We start from the raw sequence: 22,388 nt of genomic DNA, 5'->3' as shown, positions 1-22,388 counted from the left end.
GAGTATAGAATAGAAGCCCCACCCACTATCCGTCCATATTTGCAATAAGTTTGTGTCATTGTCCTTCGTAAATGCTGGCTTTTGATTTATTAATAGACTTGTTGAGCACTTTAATGGTTGCCACGCCCCTTTCTTTAGATGCTGCTCACTGTATTCAGGTAACAGTGAGCAGCTTCTAAAGAAACGAGCACAGCCAACATTAAATTGAAAGCGCGGAATGGGGCGCTTTCTGTTTAAAAAAAATAGAAAGAAAGTTTCTGTAGCGTGCCCGCTAAAGTGAAGCGGACTGCACCGCAAATAAATTAAAGAAAGCAGTGCGCCTCTAATGTGAAAGCGGACCGCACTGCAAATGAATTAAGTAAAGAAGCGCGGCCCCCTATGTGAAAGCGGACCACGGTGTAAGTTAACTAAATAAAGCAGCACGGCCGCCAAAGCGAAAGTGGACCACGCTGCAAATTACAAAAAAATACTTCACAACAATGTAAAAGCGGGCTTGGGCGCTGCCAATTAAATAAATAAAATGGATCGCGCTGCAAATTACAAATAGAAATTCCAAGTTTGACTGAATAACAGAAGTCCTGACATCAAATTCGGCTTGCCACACAGCCAAACAAATCAGACGTTCTTGGATGTTGAGGTCAGACCCTCCGGTTCTGGATTGATCACTACTTTGTACACCAAGAATACGGACAAAAACAATGCTTTACATTTTCAAAGTTTTCACCCTAGGAACCTTAAAGACAATTTGCCTTACGGCCAATTTTTGAGAGAGACGCAATTGCACCCGAAAGGAAGATTACGAACTACATGCTCAGGTGTTGATTGGCAACCTAAAAGCGGAGGCTACCCTCACAAATTGCTAAAGCATTCTATGAAGAGGGTATGGTACACACCGAGTCAAGAGTTACTGACGTAAAAGCCTAAGACACCCATGAACAGATTGATTGGTATGCGTATTAACATATGGTCCACACACCAATGCGTTCAAAAGCATCACAAGTCAAAATTGGCATCTCATCAATGGAATGAAGCGCAGTTTTGATTTGCCATTATTTGCCTTAAAGAAGAACACCAGTATTGGACAACGGATAATTAGATCCACTAATGCACAGCAGAAAAATCAGACGACTTGCACTCACTTATGAATTTGAAACCCGTCCAAGGACATCGCAAATGCGGAAATTGTACAGCTTGCAGCTCCACATTTGAAGGATCAATTTACACAGATGGTCAGGTTCAAAAGAGGCATAACAAGTTCTCTAATTGTAAAACAAAGAACGCGGTGAACGCATTCATTTGTCCTTGCCCTCAAATGTACATAGGGAAGACAAAGCGAACAAAGAATTATTCAACACCTTTCCAGGTTCAGGAATAAAGTCATTACCGCACCAATGGTAAGCCTTTTTAATGAGAAGAACCACAATAAGACTTGAAATGGACTGTACTCAGTTTTATCAAGCCAAACCTTAGAAGTGGAGATACAGAAACTCTATTGTTAAGAAGGGAGGCTTATTTAATTATGAAAAATGTGCAAAAATGTTCCCAGCATTTGATTAATCATACCTGATCAACTCATGGAGAAGAACAAAACCGCATCGCGTTGATGCCAGAGGCAAGTTATTTTACGACCTTGGGTCACCAACAATGTGCATGTTTCCTTCGCATACCTTGCAACACAGTTTCCACGGAAGCTACATCACTGATAGAATGTTTCTCCACTTTGCAGACGTGCAGGCACAGGATATATAACAAACACGCCCCAGTTTAAAGAAAAGTGAAAGTTTAGGAGTCATATTCATTGAAGCAGGCATGTTCTGCACTAATTACGAATGGGGCAATGCAAAGTAAGCAACACGTGCATCGGTCAGAAAACAAGGGGGACAAAAGAATAGCACAAACTAAATGGAAATACAAATGAATACAAATCAATTCTCTAACGTTACAAAATATTGATTTCCTCTTAGAAAAACGGTGACATACCATTGAATTTTGTTTTTTTTTGACAATCCATTTTATTGGGTTTTGAATTTGAATTCAACAATCCGCACCATTCAGAGCTACATATTAAATTAGCAGGATAGGGGACAAACACATCGCAATGACATCAAGATCACAGAAAGAAATCCAAAATAGCATATCCACATGCACCTGGAGAGCTGACCACATCATCTCATTCCTCGAGTACCCCAACCCATTTCCCCCACATGCGACGGAATTTCTCGGGGCACCCCCTGGCTACGTACAGAGGCCGCTCCTGCGCAGCACACCAGTCCACCCCCGGCGCCAGCACCTTAGAGTGGGAGGGGCAGTGTCCAGCCAGTAAGCAGCGATGTCCCTCTTGGCAACCACCAACGCCGTATTGAGGAAGAGCTTCTCAGGCCTGGGACCGTCCAGACTGTCTGTGATGCCCAGCAGAACACGCATGGGATCAAGGGGCACCTCCCAGCCCAAGACCCCTGTCAGGTCTTGTGTTAACAATTCCCAATACCCATAAATTGCATTGCAGATCCACACCATATGATAAAAGTCAGGGCGGGGGTGGGAGCAGCGGGGGCAGTTAGCATCGAGCCGAAGCCCAGCGCGGTGGAGACGCAGAGGTGTAAGGTAGGCGGGGTGCAAAAAATAGACTTGGACCAGGCACAGTCTTGCTGATACCACAATCGTCCTAGGGGCCATCAGGGCGTCTCTCCAGTCCTCATCCTCTAGAACCCCAAGCCAGCCCTCCCACTTCTCTCGGAGCAAGGAAAGGGAGTTGGGGGTATTGTTGACGAGTGAGCGGTAGATCCGAGAGACTCCGCCCCTCCCCAGATCCCCGGTCAGGACTGGCGCCTCAGCCGGGCTATATTCGGGCAGAGACGTGCCATCTGGAATGTGGGAGTGAAAGGCGTGGCGCAGCTGTAAGTAGCGAAAGAATTGAGAGGAATGGAGGGAATGCCTAGCCTGTAAGTCTTGAAAGGATCGGATATGGGTACCGCTCCAGATGTCACCCAACAAGGATACCCCGATGAGGTTCCATTGCCGGAACCCTGACAGGGTGGCAACTTCTCGAAGTCTGGTGCCACAAGGGAGTGTAACGAGTCAGCCTGCCCACCCATTGAGTATGTCGTAATGATGCATGCCAAGCCAAGAATGCTCCGCGTGTGACCTCGAGAAGAGCGCGATGAACTGTAGCCCCATAAAGCATCCCCTGGATAGAGGAGAAGCCCAGAGTGTGGAGCTCCAAGGGATACGCCGGGTCGGACCAGCCGCCATTGAACCAATCGTGGATTGTAAGTAGACGAGTCGCTAAGTAGTAGAGGTAGAGGTTCGTCATTCCCAGACCTCTATCAAAAGGTGGGATTCGGCATTGGGCCAGGGCCAGCCTGGACCTCCGACCCCCACCCCCCAAAGGAATTTTGTGGCCATGCCATCCATCTCCCGGAACCAAGATCTAGCAAAGGAGAAGTGTGTGTTCTGGAGCATGTACAAAAAACGGGAGAGGATCATCATTTTATATAGGGCGATCCTGCCCAAAGGGTTCAGTAGCAGCGTGCGCCACTTCAGGAGGATTGGCGCGGATCCGCTTAACCAGCGGGGTGACATTGAGCTCCCATGCGAGGTCGGGGAGAAGGGAGATCCAAATCCCCAAGTACTTGAAAGACCGCCGCCGAAGCGGAATCAACGACTGCCAATCAAAGCACTCGGGTGAAAGATGTTAGGGGACGAGGACAGACTTGGACGGGTTAAGCCACAGGCCGGATGCTTGTTCAAAAATGGCCAGTGCCGAAGGCAGCGAGGTCCCGAGCGAGCAGGGTCACCTAAAAACAGCAGCACGTCGTCCGTGTATAACGCGATCTTATCCTCTTCCCCTAGGCCGGGCCATCTCCAGCCAGTCAGGGTGTGGTCGCTGTGGACAAGGCAAGCGAACAGCTCCATAGCTAGAGCAAAAAGGATCGGGGAAAGAGGGCAGCCCTGCTGCATACCCCATCCAATGGGGAAGGGTCGGGTCAGCGCGCCATTAACGAGGACCTGCGCCCGGGGACGGCGATATAGTAACCGCACCAGATTGCGAAAAGGAGTGCCAAAGCCCATCTGGACCAACACCGAATCCAAGAAGCTCCAGTCGACAGAGTCGAAAGCCTTCTCAAAGTCAAAAAGGAGAAGGGACAAGTAGGGGGTCAGCAGGTGCCAATTCGCAAGGGCAAGGTGAAGGGGTCGGATACAGTGTCTAGTCCCTCGTAGAGGCATAAAGCCGCATTGGTCAGGGTGTACAACTTGAGTTAAATGCGAGCGTATGCGATTGGCCAGTGTGAATGGAATGTAAAGATCTTGAGCTCCGTATTGATAAGTGAAATGGGACGGTAGTCCGAGCAGTACTGCGAGGGGGGCTGGGACTTAGGGATTACTATGATGGTAGCGAGGTCCGTCTCCGGTCGAAATGAGCCGCACTCCGCCGCCTCCTTGTACATGGCTACTAGAGGTGAAAGCAGGGTGTCGCGATAGGACGAAAAAAACTCCAGCGGGAGTCCATCCGGCCCAGGATCCTTACCAGCCGCCAAGCGCGAAATAGCGTCAGACACCTCCTCCGGTGAGCGGGAGATCCAACGCAGCCGCGTCTGATTCGCTAAGACGCAGAAGAGGGAGCTCCTCCTGTTGGAGGAGGTCAGAAAGTGAAAGGCCAGGTCGCTGCACCGAGTATAGAGTAGCGTAGTAAGAGGCAAAGCATTGGGCCACTGCCAACGGCGCACATTTGAGCGTTCCGTCTATGTCCGCCATTTCAGGTATGATACGGTTGGCCATGGGGTAAGTGGCGAGGCGATGGAGGAGCTTTCCATTTTTGTCTCCCCAGCCATACACTCGAGCTACAGACTAACGCCAAAGAAGCTTTGCAGCTTCCAGGGTGGTCTGCCGAATCTCATCTCGCAGGAACGCCAGTCTCCTCTCATGGACTTCAGATCTATCCCCGGGGTCCAGCGCCTCAATCAGGGTGCTTCCAGTTGTGTTAGCTGGGAATCATGTGCCTCGCGGACGAGTTTAAGCTGGCCCTTGGAGAACCCCCTGATAGTGGCCTTACCGGCCTCCCAAAGGGTGGACACAGAGCCCTGGTTAGTGGCAAAGTAGGCACAGAGTTCAGCACCAATGCTGTCCTTGAACTCCTCATCTTGGAGGAACCAAGCATTGAGTCGCCAGAGCGGCCGGGAGGATGGGGAAGGGCCCCTACATGAAGTAGCACTGGGGAATAGTCCAACAGGCTCCTCGGGAGGATGGAGATCGCCTGGAGCGCTCAGCAGTCCTAAACCGGCAGGAAAGCATAGTCTAGGCGTGCATGAGTGTGGTGAGAGGCAGAAATGTGGTTGTAGTGCCTAGCAGTCGGGTGCCACAGTCTCCAGGCATCCCCGAGACCCAAACTGGCCGCCCACGAAGAGAGGAGGTTGGATTGAGCAGTCCTGGAAGTAGAGGGAGAAGACGTAATGTCAAGTCCCGGGTCCATAATGGCATTAAAGTCTCCCCCCACCACAGTCAGTCCTAGGGGCAAAGCCGCGATCAGCAGGGTAAGTCCACGGAGTGTAGGGGCCAGCAGAGCAGGAGGAGAGTAGACAGACAGAAGGTTAAGTGGACGATCTCCAAGGATTCCTTCGAAAAGAATAAAGCAGCCCTGAGGGTCGTGTGTCACCTTACTCACCACTAGGGGAAGAGCACGACATGCCAGAATGGTCACCCCTCTGGACCCCCTACAAAACCCAGAATGCCAGACAGCGTCGTAAGAATAGCGGGCGAGGAAGGGGCAGTGTTGGCCTAGCAAATGGGTTTCTTGAAGCATGAGGATGTCCACCGCCTGACGCTGGGCGTATTTCAGGACGGCTGCACCCTTGATCTTGTCCAGGAGGCCGTTAACATTCCAGGACATTGGGTGGAGTGATGGGAGCGCGTTAGAATCGCAGGAGAGGAGGAAGCCATGGGGGGGTCGGGCTCAGCTGGGGGTAGTGGAGGTGTGGTAACGCCCAGGGACCGTGGATAGGGAAGCATAGCAGTGTGCGGAGAGTGTTCACCCAAATGTAACAAAGCAAAGATTGTGCAGAAAACATTAGCTCCAAAAAACAAAACATCTGTCGCCCGAACAGTAACAGGGAACTGAAACACCAAGCTAAAAATGCTTGGAAACGAGGTAAGTCGTGGAGGGCCCCTCCTCATAGTAGGATGTCCATGTCCTATACCATTGGTGAACAGTTAGCGACCCATTGGAATACTGTCGCAGTCTCAGTCGCTAGTCTCAACCAACCCCATCCAGGAGTCCCAGACATCATGCGAAAGGCTAACATTGCTGTGATCAGGCCGGCCCGGTGAGCATCGTCGGGCTGCGGGAAAGATCGGTGTCTAGAAGGTCTATGAAGGACGGCCGAGGCGAAGCCAAACTGAGGTCGGTGCGGCCCAAGGAGCCAGAGCGCCGCCTGGCTGAAGAGGCCTCCCTGGAGGGCCCAGGTACGCGTCCCTGCGAGGTGCCTGTCGGAAAAGCAGAGTGCGCGCGTCGCTGGCCTCTGCGCCTCCCAGAGCGTCTGCGGCGCGGGCGAAGAGTCGGAGCATCCGGCCGAGCGCCACCAGTGACAGCGGGTGGAGCATGATCCTGAGCAGGTATCCGTAGCGTGCGCTGCTCTGTAGTCCACGCCTACTCTGGAGTCTCAAAGAAGATGAATTTGTCCTGAAAGATCACTCGCAGCCACGCATGGAAGAGGAGCCTATATTGAATGTTAAGCGAGCGCAGCTTCTGCTTGACCTTCCCAAAGGAGCGACGCTGAGATTGGACCTCGTGGGTGTAATCAGGGAAGACCATGATAGTCAGGTTCTCGTGTCTGAGCGGCTGCTTCTTCCGGGATTCGGCTAGGATAGCGTCTGTCCCGGTAGTTGAGTATCCGCAGGATAATTGGTCACGGCGGGGCACTGGCTGTGGCTGGGGGGCAAGTGATCTGTGCGCCCTTTCGATCGTGAACCAGGGGGAGAGCGCTCCCTCGGGCATCCAGGAGCATATCCAGCACTCCACAAAGTCCACTGCCCAACCCTGTTCCACTCCCTCCGAAAATCCAACTAGGCGAAGGTTGTTGCGACAGGTGCGGTTTTCTGCATCATCAGCCCGCCGGTGGAGTTCTTGCGTGTGGGTTTGGAGCAGATTCATCTTGGCCTTGAGTTGTTGAACGTCGTCCTCTACAGCCGACACTCGGGACTCCGCCTCCTTAATCCTAGCATTGGCTTATCGAAGGTCTTGCCTGATCAGTGTGATGTCGACACGGACCGCTGCAATCTTGCCCTTGACCGAGGACTGCGACGTCTGGATTGCCTGGAGAATTACAGCGAGGTCTGGCGCAGCAGGGGCACGCCTGCCAGCAGGACCACCGGTAGCCCCGGGATCAGTGGTGGTGAACCGGTCAATTCTGGTTTGAGTAGCTGGGGTATTGGGTATTTTGTCTCGGACCATGATGACCTCCAGGCAGTCTGGGAAGGGGGCAACCCTTCCCTGGGAGCAGTCTGGCCAGCCAGGAGGCAAGGAAAGGGGATGGGAGAGGAAGGCCAGGGGCGCTATCGGCTTGAGCCGCCCCATGCCAATCCAAACGTACTCCGCGGGGCCTCAGCGTACCACAAGACAGCTCCCTCGTCGTTGGACCACCAAAGATGGAGGCTGGGGGGGGGGGGCGCACCGGATCGGGGCCCGCAGCGCGGGGGAGGGGAAGGCCAACTCCAAAGGCTGAAGCAGGTCTCCAGACAACAGGATCCAGTGGTGGGGCCCACGACCAGGAACCCCCACCGCCCGAGCCGTGCGGCCAATCCAGAGCGCCAGGCAGCGGCCTCAGCCCAGGGCCCCTGCACCAAGCACAAGTAGCGGACCAGGAGAGTAGGCCCGACCAGCGCCGGCACTTCCCTAGCGTAGGAGAGAGCAGAGCCCCCGCTGGGAAGCCCAAGCACCACTGCCCAAGGTGGCAGTCGAGGAACCACCGACCCTCCGAGGCTCCAAGGGTGAAGGGAGGAGGGGAGGGGAAGAGGCCCAGGACAAGCCCAAGGCTCCGCTCACCAGTCCCTCCTGCCGCCTGAACGACGGCCGACTTCCCCCCCCCCCCAAGAGGCCTGCACCCCCACGGCCACGTTCACATCTCCTCACTCAAACGCAAGTGCAGCACAGTCCAGCACAGTACAGGCCTCCAGGAGCTCCATGCGGCGCCCCGTCACCTCCGCAACGCAGCTTCACAGGTTGCCAACAGGATTGCCGTCAGCAGCCTCCCACGCCGGCCTCCGTCGATAATCAGGTCTGCCCCAGACTTGCAGCAGCCCACAGAAGCAAGGTGGTGGCCCCCACAGCAGGAAGTCTAGACTGCTGGTTCATGGGGGGGGGAGGGAGCGAGGACAATGCAGCCCCTCAGCCGCACCTGAGTCGGCTCCAATCAGGCCCGGGCTCCCAAAGGCAGGGGGAGCCCGAGGAAGCAGGCAAGCACCGTCTGGGCCCCCGCAGCACCAGCCGCTCCAGGCCCGGCCCGCAGGCACAAGGATACAGCCGAGCAATCCCCCGCAGCCTGGAGGGGCCACGGAGACAAAGCGGCGGTGTGGAAGCACATCCTCCTCAAATGCAGAGATGATAAGAACACCACAGGCGGCTCGCCGATGCGACCCGCACCTCACCCCTCCAGCGGGGAAGCAGCCACAGGCTCCGCTGTTCTCGCTGTGCTCGCCCCCGGCCAAGCATGCGGCACCCAGGGCAGATCACGGCAGGCCTCGGCTCCCCGGAAACACAGGGGGGTGGAAGAGAGAGCTCAATCTCTTGAGCAGGCCGCCACCAACACCGATGGCCCGAAAAGGCCGCAACCCCCCCCCCCCCCCCCCCCCCCCCCCCAGGCAGCCGCAGGAGACCGGGGGCCCAGGTGCACCGCCACAGCGCCTCCAGGATCACAGGCCGGGCAGGGAGCCGACGGTCGCTGCAGCAGCCGCCATGCTGGGAGGGCCGCAGGGAGTCCCAGGAAGCAGCAGGAGACCGCCGCCCCACATAGCACCAGGGAGCGCGGCAACAGGGACCTTCAGACCCCCAGGTAAGCGGGGCAGGATTGTGCGGTCACTGGGGTCCCAATGGCTGGCGGATGCAGAGCGGATGACTGAGGGGTCCGTAGCACTTGTAAAATGGGACCGCCATCTTGACACTCTTGGCCACGCCCATGACCATTTAAATTTAAAGATTGAATACACATGGTTTACAACAAGGAATTTCCAGACTCCTGACAGCATGAGGAGATTTGAAGGTACCTTAATACAATAGAATCGAGTGCAGGTTTATATAAGGGAGCTTGACTAAAATAAAACATATAAATATTTCATAGATTAATGTGATTCAAGTTTCATATTACTTTTTGCAGAAATGACCAGGTCCTGAGGAGAACCCCAATAATTACAGAGGGTTTGAAACGCGTTGACCCAGCATCTGGTGGATGAATATTTGCACTTAACCGGCAATAGCAGGGAGATACGGTGGGGTGCCTACTCCTTTAGCATAATACATTCAGGGTTAGTGGCCCCCAGGGGCGTAGCTAGAGCGTGTGGCGCCCGGGGCTATCCCTCAAATTGCCGCCCCCTGGGGGACGGGGGGGGTTGTAGTGCTGGGGAAAAAGGACGTTGAACACTCAGGTCAGAAAGACACGTAGTATCGCTGCTGATAGTTACCTCGATCATGCAAGTTACATGCACATACATGACACGGGCCAGGGCTACACAGTTGAATACACTATATAAGGGCTACAGTATGTATGACACCAGGGTTAATTAATGTAGAGCAGGAACAATGGGGTGCTGTAGGATGTTTTCAGGTCATTCAAATTTTTGAATGCCCTAAATGTTCACTGAAAGATTATCTAAGTCAGCGGTGGCCATCTATACGCAGCTGGGCCAGCAAGGCTTGATCCATGATACAGTTTCAAAATATGTGTATAGTATATATTTACATGCCACAAATCTAAATAGGACTCATTTACATATCAGTTACTTTGAAAATATGGCAGAAATCTGGAGCTGCATCCACAAAAATATGGATTTGCTGCACTTTCCACATAATCCGCCATCTCCTATATAAATTGCAGATCTCTACATAAAACGTTTTTAGCTCAAATGCATCATAAGTTGGTGCCATACAGTTACCAGCTGTTGAAGATCATTTTATTGACTGGATGCCACCAGTGCTAAAGCTGGCCCTGAGCTGCACAGTCTGTGCAGGAAGACTTTGTGTGGTGCGTCATCAGCTCTGTGGTCAGGGCATGAGGCCGCCTCCTTGTTGACAGGTATGTTGGGATGTACAAATGACAGGACACGGATTGCTTTGCTAACCGTCCAAGTGCCAGAGGAATGCGTTTTTAGCTTTTTCACTAACCTGCGCACATCACCATCCGCTAAACCAAAGCAACCCTGGTGTGCAGGGGTAACATCTGGCCAGATCACAACCAAACCCTCCTTGAGTGTAACACACACCCCACTACAATGAATTGCAGGACAGCTCTGATCCCAGTACGCAAATGCACCCCTTCATTTGTCATTCTCTCACACTGTATTTCCATTTCAGAATAACCAACAATAAGGTGTGATGAGATGTTGCAATGCAGATACATAGCATGAGCAAAGCTTAAAGCCATCAAAACATGGGGAAACAGATCAATAAGTCTCCACAGGTCCTTGAACGACCCAGAGTAGCTTCTGAGAACCTGATGAAACCAGGATTGGCAAAGAAAATAGACCAGGCCTTGAAAAGTGTGAACATTTTTTTGTATGTCTTTTTTTTATAATTATTTGCAATATCCAAAAATAAATTGCCAAATGTATAAAAAACTGAAACTGAAGCAGTGTCTCAGCAGCCTTGACATACCTCCCCTGATACTGAAGTGCCATCCTTTTCAGGCGGCTAAGCACATACACGCTGGTAAAGTGCTGTCACTCACAGTGCACATCAGCAAATGGGTCAAGTTGACTGACGCACTGAGCCCACACCATGCTGGGCGGAAGTAAATCTGACTGACAGTATGAACAGACCAATGGATGAATTGGTGAAACCGAAAGCCCTGTATTTATTTTTTCATTACGTTTGGGATAACATGAGGCGTCTCTAGGCAGACGTAAGCACATTGACTGCACTATATAGGCTCAGAAACGAAGACTAACAAAATCTCGACCACATTTAAATTTCTCCTGACAAAAAGTCAACGTGCCTCTAAGCACACCATCAAACAGTTACCTCACCCCCCCCCCCCCCGAACCTGATAATACTGAAGTTTAAGATTAAACCAATTGCTTGTTTTACAACACCAGTCTTGAAAGAAAGTGAATTTTATTGCACTTATACGTTTTATGCCTGCTAATTCCATCGCTCATTTGCAAGGTAAACTGCTCACCTTTCGGTTTCTTGCATATGAAGTTCCCCTCCCATTCCACAAACAGTGCTCTTGCGGCGGAGGAAGCTTTCTGCCGGTTTTAGTTTAAATGTCCCGTCCTCGGCTCGCAAGCACCAGGATACTATAGCTACCAAGGTTTCAGATTGCTTACTTGTGACATTTTCATAATTTCAGTGTAATTATGAGGGACATTCAACAAGTATGAGTGACATTTTTTCGCAATCAAAATCAAGCAATTAGGCAAGAAAAACATATAAACATCAATAATTACACCTATTTGACTAACGAAAAACTAAAACTGCTCCAAAGCACAGGGCAGTTGTATCTCATTTTGCAAACATCCAGCCGAAAAACGCAATACGACAAACGTGGTATTGCCTGGGTGTCAGGAACATGAATTACAACTGCCCTGAAAGTTTGTCATTAACAAAAGCAATAAAAATGCTCCAAGAAACAATTTTGTGCAGGAGCCCATCATTTCACTTTGACGATGATGAATGAAATGTGCTGATGGTAATAAAGCAAAGCATTTTGGGGTTTGTATGCCAAAGGGAGGCTGGCTGGCACAGGTTAAGAAAGTAACCACTTTTACAGGAAGGAGTTGCGCAACTAGGCAGTGTGTAACGATATTCATGTCCCTTGCATCGAACCTGAATACAATAAGAACACAACTTGTCTTAAAAAAAAACACGTAACCAGAGAACTTCAAAAAAAATGTTTTAACTAAAAAAATACATTTCTGACCTCTTCGTTGCTGCGTCTTCAAGCTTCCGCGTGCTTTTCTGTGAGATATGCAGTGCTAGCCAAGTCTATGCTGTGTATACAGGCTCTCCTTCTAGGTGATGACTCGACTGCTGTCCCTGAGCTCTAACAGCAGAGACCTAGCAGAAGAAAGGCAGAGTTGCTCATCGATAAGGCTTCTAGCTGCAGTTTTGTTTGTAGAGCTGGGCCTGGCATGTCTGACGACGCGAGCAGGACTCTCCCATAGCTGCCAAGATTTCAGATTGCTTATGTTTGACATTTTCTTAAAATCGGTGTAATTATGAGTGTAATGGAGTCCGTTTTCTTTTTCAAAGGCACGTTTTGAAAAGTCTCTTCTACAGCAGTAAGCACTAGCAACTGAGTGTTTGTCAACTATCTTCCAACAAATTAAGTGCCACCCAAATGCCAATATAACCCAGCCTAACCTGGACGTGTGCGGGGGAGGGGGGTTGGGGCAGGGCAAAGGTCTCAGCTGTTTTGATGACCTGAAGAGATTGCGTGCACGCTGCTGTCCAGACCCTGAATTAAAGGCGCGTTTAAAAAAAAATGTATATGATGAATGTCGGGCAATTGTGAAGAAAGAAAATCTGTGGCATGGCAAAAGAAGAGTCAATAAGAGCGTTTAGGCTCACGGCATGATGATGAAGGCCGCTGGGGGCACGATGAGGTTTCGCTGGATCAGACAATAGTAGCGTGTTAAGGCACCGTGGCTGTGAAGCAGGCAACAAAAGTTCGCATCCCAGGGTTGACAGAATAAAATTATGTGGCATTATTACATTTCAGTGAAAGTGTGCAGTCGCTAATCAAAGGAGCTCAGGTAATATAAGGGGGTGTTTTCCTTCGGCATGTGGCATGGCAGGCGCAGCTGGTTAATTACGACGCGGGGATCTGAGCAGTCGATGGCGGACCGCGTGGCATAATGAGCGAGGCGTCGGACTTCGGGGCAGACGGGAGGCCCGTCAATTTCATCCGGTAAATGGGTGCGAAGGCCAGCTGCAGTGCAGTCACAAATCTGTTACCTCGTCTGTTCAGTTCAGTTCTGGTAGTGGCTGAAGTGAAGTGCTCCCGATCGTCCCCAGCAATACTGAGCTGTCTGCGGGGGTCGTGGTCCATCGGACTTTTGAGTGTTAAGGGGAGTTGCGTTAGCCTGCATGCAGCCTCCCGCCCGCCGCAGTCAACCTGCGTGCGACGGGCCTTCTAGGTGGTGGCGTGCCGTGCGTGCATGCGTACACTGCAGGCAGCAGTTGCGCAATTTAAACGGGCCGCGCGCCTATTCCTGGCGGCCGGTTGTGGCGGCCTTATAATTTATTTGGGGACACTACTGTAAAGTAGTAAAGTAGTGTCCCCAAATAAATTATAAAGGCCGCCGCAACCGGCTAACAGTCCCTCGTGGCCGCCGCCCCCAAAATGGTGCCGCCTGGGGCGGTCCGCCCCCCTCGCCCCCCCCTAGCTACGCGGCTGGTGGCCCCCAGTAGCTTACACCGGCAGGATATATTGCATTACCAACCAAATCACATTTCCGCCAGGTGGCATTCTGTTTAAATATAGGACTGCTCCATTTTTCATTTTGCTCTCAAATTGTAAAATACGTTATTGTTCTTGTTTGTCATTATGTGTGGTCATATTGATTTTGATGTCAAAATGTGTTTTGAAATGTACCGTCTAACTGCAGCAAAAAAAAATTGTACTTCAAAAAGACATGTGAAGAAATGTTCTAAAAATGTTTGAGATTATTACTGAAGAAAAGTTAAATAAATCACAAGGGCTATTTAAAAGGAAATGTTTGGTTCTTTATATTCGATTGTGGATATAGAATTTGGCGCCTAGACATTGTTTTCGTTTATAAAATTTAAGGGGCCTAGTCTAGGTTGCAACTTATGGGCCGAACCATTATTTTTCTTAATACATTTATTAAATAAAGCAGCAAGGCCCCTAAAGCGGACCGCGCTGCAAATTACATATAAAAACGTAACAACAACATAAAAGTGGGCTGCGGCGTTGTGTGGGTGGAATAGGGAAAGACCATAAATTAAAATAGTGCTCACCCACTACATAAAGCAGACAGCATAACGAGCCAAGTAAAAGGTCCAGTTGTTATGGGGGGGTAACAAATGCAGACAAGGCGTTGCCAAGGAGAGACTAACCAGCCTATATACGATTCAGAAGCCACCATTTACGAAGGACAATGACGCAAGCCAATGACAAATATGGGCGGAGAGTGGTCGGGGCTTCCATTGCATACTCCAATGCAGCATGCCTCGTAGAGCGAGTAGCGGATGTGCAATGCTGCTAGGCTCGACCTAAAAAAGAAAAAAACAATGCACTGTTTAAATAAAATAACAAAGGGGCATTTGTCTTATATTCTATAAACACTGGAAATAGAACCAGTATGATCACAAAGCATCCTTCTGAAATACCCCAAGAGATGAGTCGGCGCCATTTTCTGTGTGCATTTGTGCATAGATTACCTTGAAATATCTCTGAGTTAATGCATAGTTTTCTGACAGCAAAGTTTTGAAACACAAAAGGCAATTACTGTCCTGTGCTTTCTGGAGAATGTTCTGTCTGCATTTGTCCAATTATTATAAAGCATGTGCAATGTCTGTGCCCTAAAGTAATGTATTTAATATTATATTTAAAAAAGTAATTTTTAGTGGGCAGTTGTGCACAACTTTAAGTATGCAAGTGCTTTAGTAAGGTTATCTTACATGAATGTAAAATCAAAAATCGTGAGTCTTCAACTTCTTCTTCTCTTTTCGCCACCCCAGATATTCCCCCAAACATAGGCATGCTCACTCTGCCAATACAGATCTCACTCGTTTGTCACTTAGCTGTGATTCCCATTTCTTCCATCTGTTTCTTCTTATAACTGTGATCTCTCATTAGCTTTTCACTCTTTCTGGTCTCCTTTTTTCTGTCTTCAGGTTGTCTCTTTACGTGTTGTTTTTTTCTTTTTTTGTGCAGGTTCTAAAGAAGCTCAGTTTTACACCTTGCGAACCGCAAAAGCTTTGGCTATGACTGCCTTGGATGTTATTTTCGAGCCAGACCTCTTGGAAAGAGCCAGAGTGGACTTTAGAAATGAAACGGAAAAGGAAGCTCTTAATCATAACTCCACAGCTAAAATCAGAGAATTCAGCAGTGGGGCTGGTTCTGCCTCGCGTTGAGAACTTGTGAAGTACTCTTTTTGTGTCTTGGCATAAAGAACGGTATTTGAAGTCTCTTCGCCAAACTTTGGTTCATTGTTACTAGAACAATTTTTGTATTGGATGAAGAAGAATGGGCAGATTGACGTTTAACAATTATTTTTTCTTCTTGAAACTCTGATGGGTCTTGTGACGCAGCAACATGCGCAACAGCGACAAGTAATTATTGATGCGTAGGAACCGGAATATTTTAGTTAAGTTATATGTTTACTGTAGATATTTATGGACGTTATCTGTGTTTCACATCCCTTCATATTCTCATCAATAGCAGCCACATTTATTCCAAAGTACAAAAGACACCACTGCTGCTGATCAACTCGTAGGTCTTGCATTTCATGATCGTGCAATTTCCCGATTGTGCACTTTTCAAGTGTGGGTAAGCTAGAAAAAAACGTTTTTAGTGTACTATTGAAAGTGAAGTGGGGAGGTAATATATGATTTAAAACAGTGAAATGATTTTCGGTTCTTGGATTTGCTTACATCTCCATTTCCCCCTCCTCTCTTCTCTCGTTCCATTCCTTAATATTTGAGTGAATGTGCCGATTCTCTATCCCTATTTCACTATTTCCAACAGTCTTCTCTTTCCATGTCCTGGTAGACCCTACCTATAAAACCCTTCATAATCTCTCAGGACTTCCTCTTCTGTTTCTGTGTGCCATGTTGCATTCAGGGCTTTGGAAATTTGCAGTGGCAACTACTAGATTTCCTTTGTGTAGTGTTTTTATTTAAATGTTGAGGGTCAGTGGGTGCCCTAGCTCAGTTTCATATTGTGAGAAGTTGGCCTGGCATATGCTGTCCACTATTCTAGTGGACACCTTGCACCAGTCCAAACGACCCCTTATTGATGGTAGGTTAAAGACAACCTTATAGAAAGCTATCCTAGTGGTAGCTGTGGAGAGCAGCCTTCAGGCTACGTCTTGAAGGAATGTAAAGCAACTTGTTTTACCAGTCTATGATCTCGTGTAATGACCAAATGAATGGAGAACCACACCATGTGTATATATATATAAAATATATGTATTTATTGTAAACGCATCCCTCTAGTCTCTTTACGAGGCTAGGGGCAAAAGTACATAACATAAACTTATTTAGCACACAGTAAATTAGCACAATATATGATTAGCCCTAGGGGCGTCACAAACCATATACTAAAAGTGGTATAAGGACCACGACTGTCATAGATACAAGGCCTTGAGCCTTTAGAACCGCTCGGGACACCAGGAACCACTCAAGGTAGTGACACAGGGGACCCACGGGGGACGCGTGCAGTGTCTAAACACAGCCGCAAATCACCATTAACTTCTATGGGAAAAGTCGCGGTTGGAAAATTACAGGTTAAGGACACTTAGGAGTGAACTAGGAACAAACTCCTTCAGATTTAGACAGTTCGAGAGTCAAAACCCACGGGAGCACCGGAGTACATGTGTTACCTCACCCAGGGAAGCTGGGTGCACAGGTGTCTTTTCGTGTCGGGGTTCGTCGTCGTTTCCTATGGCGAGCTGCGAAGAAGTGCGCAGGCGACCAAATGGAAAGTGTCTGGATGGATCCAAGGGTGGATCGGAGATCTGAAGAACCTGAAAGCAGAGGGGATAGAGTCTGGGTCACTAGCCAGTGACCAGGAAGGCGAAGAGAAGATGCCAACCAATCTCGGGTGATTTCAGGTGAAGAAGGTGAAGCTTGACTCTTCAGCCACGAGGACCAGGAGGCGTCGACGACAACCAGGAGCTGGATTCGAGCTGTCCCATGAAGGATGTCTAGTGCTACGGTGTCAGTTTCCGGATTGGACCCAACAAGACTTGGCAACAGCAACCCATGCAGAAAGCAAAGATTGGCTTTTGTGCAGACCAGCAAGGTCTGAGGGACTCACCCTGTGGAGGGGAGTCAGGGCACTTCTGGGGCAACCAGGAAAGCCCAAGAAACAGAAGAGTTACGTTCGTGGGGACCCACCAGTCGACGGACCAGGGATCGCGAAGGAGCCTCGAGCGGAAATGCTAGAAGCGAGCCCACAGAACACTCGTGAAATGTAGGCTCACAATCATCGGTACAGATGGTGCTCAGGGCGTGCACTACGAGTAGCCCTATGCACAACTTCGGGAAAGCTTGGGAAGTCGATGCACTTGCAAATGTGCACGGTGTCCAGGGGTTCCAATCCCATGTCTCGCGTGATGGCTACAGGTCTCAGCTTTGCTGTGATCTCGTGTCGGCCTCAGATGTCTGGAAGTCCGTGTCCTGTGTCGCATAACCTTTGGAATCCGTTGGGAACCTCGGTAATGCAGTACGGCAAGATGCTTCAATGGTGCCGGTTTGAACTGGGGAGTCACTCCTTGACCCCAAGGGAGATTCTTCCATCTTCTACTCGAAATAGAATGGCGAAGTTCCAGGATATATGTTGCAGAGTTTTGTCCAGGGTAATCTAAAGTCCTAAGGGCAGGGTTCCTATACTTATACTAAGTTTAGGGGTTGGACTTACTCTAGGGTCCCACCTATCGGAGGACCCAGGGTGGGGGTGGTTACTCTGTGGGATACGCACAGGGACACCAAGTGTGCCCCCAGCACTGTCTGAAAAGCATTCTCTGAATGCACCCACCCAGCCCCAATACACTAAAGCCTGTTTGGGAGGTGGTTACACCTCCCTGTGACTGGAAACTTATTGTCCAAGCCTCCCCTGCTGGAGTTTTGTCCAGCAGTAGGAGGTCAGACTTGTGTCTGTGGCTGTGTCATCCATTTTGTGATGCCAGGGCTCTTTAAAACTATTACCGGTTAAGTAAGTGTGTAGTGTACATGTCTTCTCCCTCTAGAAGGGTGGAATTCTACTCCAACCGCAAGAACAGGCGGGGGGGGGGTAGGATTTCAAAGTGTTTGACACCAAACACTACATGTTTCCATGCAGCCAATCCAAAGTTAGCATTAACCACAAGGTTATAATGCACTTATGAGTATATGTCTGGCTGCATCACAGAACAGCTACAGAGAAGTGATTTCGAAAGTTGCAGAGGGGTCCTGCTCATACATGGGCACCCTCTCACACAAAATCAAGCACTCTGCCTTCAGGAGTGTTAAGGCTTGCCATAGGAGTGACTTATAGGTTTACATGTGTCAGTGATATAAGGTAGATTTAGGTAACCTATATCTTAGTAAGGGGTGCATGCACCACCTTACCCAGGCTGCAGTAGCAGACCTGTGGTGCCATTTTGGAAGGCTTCCCAGGGGTGGCATAATACGTGCTTCAGCCCCTGGTAGGCCTCTGGGGTACCTATGACCTTAGTACATAGGGTACCATATACTAGGGGCTCACAAGGGTAACCCAGTAACCAATCTGGATTGTACCTAATGGATATGCAATCAATTTAGAGAGGAAGCAGCTAGGCTGGGGTCCTGAATAGCAGGATCCCATCAAAACTAATTCAAAAACCATCATAACACCAGAAGAAAAGTGGGGGCAACCATGTAGTCCGATTCGACCTTCCTACTTTTATGTCTGCTTCATCTTTTTAGAGGCACTCAGGAGGGGGTGGCTGCACTGGTATCAGGTGTTGCTTTCCTACTGACAAGGCTTTCTTTAAGCATTGCGTTTTGTTTCCAGCAGTTGCTTCAGCACTGCACATATGTTTTCCTTTGGTTGTAGTTGCTGGGGCACCATGGAGTGTATAAGTTGTGGTTGCTGGGCGCTGCTTTTCAAAACTTTTTATGTTCTGGCTTGATAGCACAGCTGTCACAAGACAAGTATGTGAGTGTTGCATGTTGGGAGCCAGGAGTACATGTTTTAATTGGGCAGAAGTTGTGCGCTTCCACAAAAAAATTGATTGCCCTCCACACGGCTGCCATCATTTTGTTTTTTTTATCCAGCAGTCTGAGCTTGAAATTTCAAGGGCACACATGTGACATTGTAATGCTCTTAAAGTGTCTTAGAACTAGATAATTTATGGTATGTTCTTCTGGCAGCAGCAATGATTAACCTACATAGATGTTTAGGTCTGGCTTGACAGTGCAACTGTCACCTGAGCTTTGAACCTACACTAATATTTCTACAGTTCGTTCCTTCCACACAAATTCATATCCATTCGTATGCTGTGGCACCCGCAACAAAAAAAAACCCAAAGTGGTCTGGATATTTTGCACAAACACTACTTCAGCTTTCGAACTTGGCCTAGGTTCTCCGGTACTATAATAGCTAATGACTAGGATGATTGACTGCTGCGCATTGAATTCCCATGAAGGCACTTCACTGTAGTCAGTTTTATTACAAAACGTTTAAAGTTTGAGAAAGCTCTAAGTTTTATTACAAAACGTTTAAAGTTTGAGAAAGCTCTACGTGTCCCATCAGCTCTCAGCCATTAATTCATTTTAATCTTTTCGGAAGTAGGAAGCAGGTAAAGGTCAAAGGTGAATGACTTTGCTTTCTTCCCTGTACATATTATGTTAATGGTTGCCATTTTACACAAACTCGTTTTTAATCTATTTAATTGCTTTAAGAAATATGTCATCAGGAAACAAGTTGAATAACCTGTCGAAATTTCCTTTTTGATGCACCTTTTATGATTTTTGTAAAGCGTTCTGATCTATAGTTCTAACCTGTGAAATCGTTATGGTTTTAATGAACTGAATCAATAAACTTAAACGTGATTGACATTCCTTTATTTACGTGTAATTCTTCATATTACCATACAACATTCATTTGAAGCCAGACCTTGTTTGATAGTGCTTCCCTTCACCTGGGATTGGAGGAGATGAGAGGATGTTGCTTTCATAACTGAGACAGCAGGCTTTAAAGACAGATGTTTTGTTGTGTGTGTTTATTAGTTGACGAGATAATTATGAAAATGCTAACCTGATTCTACAAGGCTTGTTCTCCAACTGAACTTCCTCGGGCTATGTAACTTTCTAGGCTCTGCCCTTCTATGTTACAGAGGTCATGTCTGACCTGTCTTTTGAAGTGTTTTTAGAGCATCCCATTTTAATTTCTGTTATTTTAAGGCATTCACTTTGAGTAGTCCCATTTGGATTGAGAAGGAGGTTTTTTTGAGTGATTTAATGGAGGTAATATCTCCTTTAAATTGTAAGATCGTTTATACTCTGTGAGGGGGCATCTAGAGTGAGGACCCCTGCTACATGTAGGCAGAGATTCAGATTGGTTGAGTGTGTTTAATGCACTGTCTGGTGTTGCGTTGTTATGCTGAAGCACCAGAAGAAGTCTCACTATTTTTCTCCTTCATCAAAGAGGTTTCTTCATGGTGTCAGGACCAGACCTCCTCCTGTGTCCGAGAGTCATCCGCAGAACATGGTAGGTCCTTACTGAGGCTTTTAACCATCATTGCAGAAGAACGCCTCTTCCCAAATCTCACCCCTTCGAGAGATCGTTGTTTTCGGTGTCCTCTCCCTCTTCAGTTTCCTCTTGTGTTTCGCCTGAATAATATGAGCAGTCAAGTTTTGCCACAGATTCATTCTTCTGCTCATAGAGCTAAGTACATCTGGATGGATGGTTTAGAGCCTTTCATTTCTTATTTTTCATCTAGCACTCAGTTGCCATTAGAAGGAAACCAACCAGGCACAAGTAGGGTATGATTTTGCCAGTTTCAGAAGGACCGCCCTTCCCAAGGTTCTGATTGTTCTAGCAATTCAGAGCCTTTGCAAGAGAGAATAGAGGGACCCAGATAGAGACTTTATCCTTGGCGATTGACCGCTTAATGGCCAACTTGGTCTGTGAGTCTTCTTTCTTACTGAGAACATTGTGTTGTCAAACCCAGTGGACAGGGAGGTCGAGGAAGCCCTAAGTAGATCATGTGCTGCTCTTAGTCTATATTTGCGGTCAGAGATTTATGAAGTCTATTCCTCCCAATCTCTGCTGAAGGATTTCCCAGAACTCGATTTCGATTTCAGACAAAAGAAGTAGGTGTTTCTCTCGCTCCTGCTAAAGCCTCCCATAGTTTGAGAAGAAAGTGGCATAAAATTACACCCGACCGCTTTGCGCAAATCTTTCCAACCAATGCCAATTTGCCTTTAGATAATATCGAAGATTGTTTAGTCAGCTTCAACAATATAGTAGGGCCCACCCTATATCGACTAGCCACTTTATAATCCTTTCCTATTAAGACTGGACGTACACAGGCGGCATGGTTCTTCCCTGATCTATGGGAGGAAAAAAGTTTATAAATATATATATTTTTTTATTTGGTGTTGTATTTTTATTTATTTGGTGCATGATTACGATGTTACAAATAACAAGTCACTTTTCAATCAAGTCATAAATACAGAACATGCAAGTATATCACCACAGGTAGGTAGCATGTACCAATTTCACCACAGGTAGGTAGCATGTACCAATTATACAAGCTACAAATCGTAAATGAGAATTAATGTTAATCAGCAATTATTCATCATGCACACATTTATCTATTTTAAACCCCCGTTACCACCCCTCCCCCTGGGGTTGGCACATATTTATATAAATTTGATAGAAAATCCAGAGCTAGCTTTAAACCCGGTGCTATCTCTCTAGCCATTTATTCAAAAGTTCCCAAATTTTTAACCCTTTAGTACGGGTTAGAATACCCCTTTTTTCATAGATGGCTTTCTCAAAGTTACAGTTTGCCACTAATCGAGTTAGCCATTGGTAGTACCCTGGAGGGGGGGGGGGAATGGATCAAGCCAAGCTGAGGCAAGGCAAAGTCAGTATATCGCCATGGCTATAAAAATCAAATTCTCTCCAGGCTTGCCCTGAACCTCCTGATCTACCCCTAGGCAGATCAGGGTGGTAGAGAGGAGAATGTCTCTCCCTAATACTTCTTTAAAAAAGTTTGTGATCTCAAGTTTAAAATTGTTTAATACATCACAAGAGGCAAATATGTGATTGAGGTCCGCCTAGTACAGAGAACAACTTGGGCAAAAGGTCCCTCTCCCTGTCCCCCATTTTGCTTTCTTTTTCGGAGTGTAGTACAGCGAAAAGCAGGTTTTGTAATACTGGGCTAGAAGCCGTGCTGAAATTAGCAGACTTAGTGCTATCTCTGTTGAGTGGAAGAATAGGTCTTCAGAGATATCAATTTCC

The 22,388-nt window shown here is 48.2% G+C and overlaps 1 protein-coding gene across 2 annotated transcripts in view; it reads left to right on the top strand.

Moving 5' to 3' along the window:
* The window catches only part of PM20D2 (peptidase M20 domain containing 2), a 184,932-nt gene extending 164,957 nt beyond the window's left edge, over positions 1 to 19,975 (top strand). Inside the window, exons 7-8 of one of the 2 annotated variants that reach the window (XR_015296622.1) lie at positions 15,108 to 16,122; positions 16,256 to 19,975. Coding sequence is in view for 1 of the 2 variants with exons in the window: in XM_086926660.1 (XP_086782786.1) it covers positions 15,108 to 15,307 (200 nt within the window). In the remaining variant the exon portion in view is untranslated. Of the gene's footprint in view, positions 1 to 15,107 lie in introns of both variants that reach the window. The other variant, XM_086926660.1, reaches the window with a different exon arrangement.
* The last annotated feature ends 2,413 nt before the right edge of the window (positions 19,976 to 22,388 follow it).

This window comes from Lissotriton vulgaris, chromosome 6, assembly GCF_964263255.1.
Source record: "Lissotriton vulgaris chromosome 6, aLisVul1.2, whole genome shotgun sequence".
Lineage (NCBI taxonomy): Eukaryota > Metazoa > Chordata > Amphibia > Caudata > Salamandridae > Lissotriton > Lissotriton vulgaris.
Note: the sequence above shows the minus strand (reverse complement) of the source record. Positions and strands in the feature narration are given on the sequence as shown.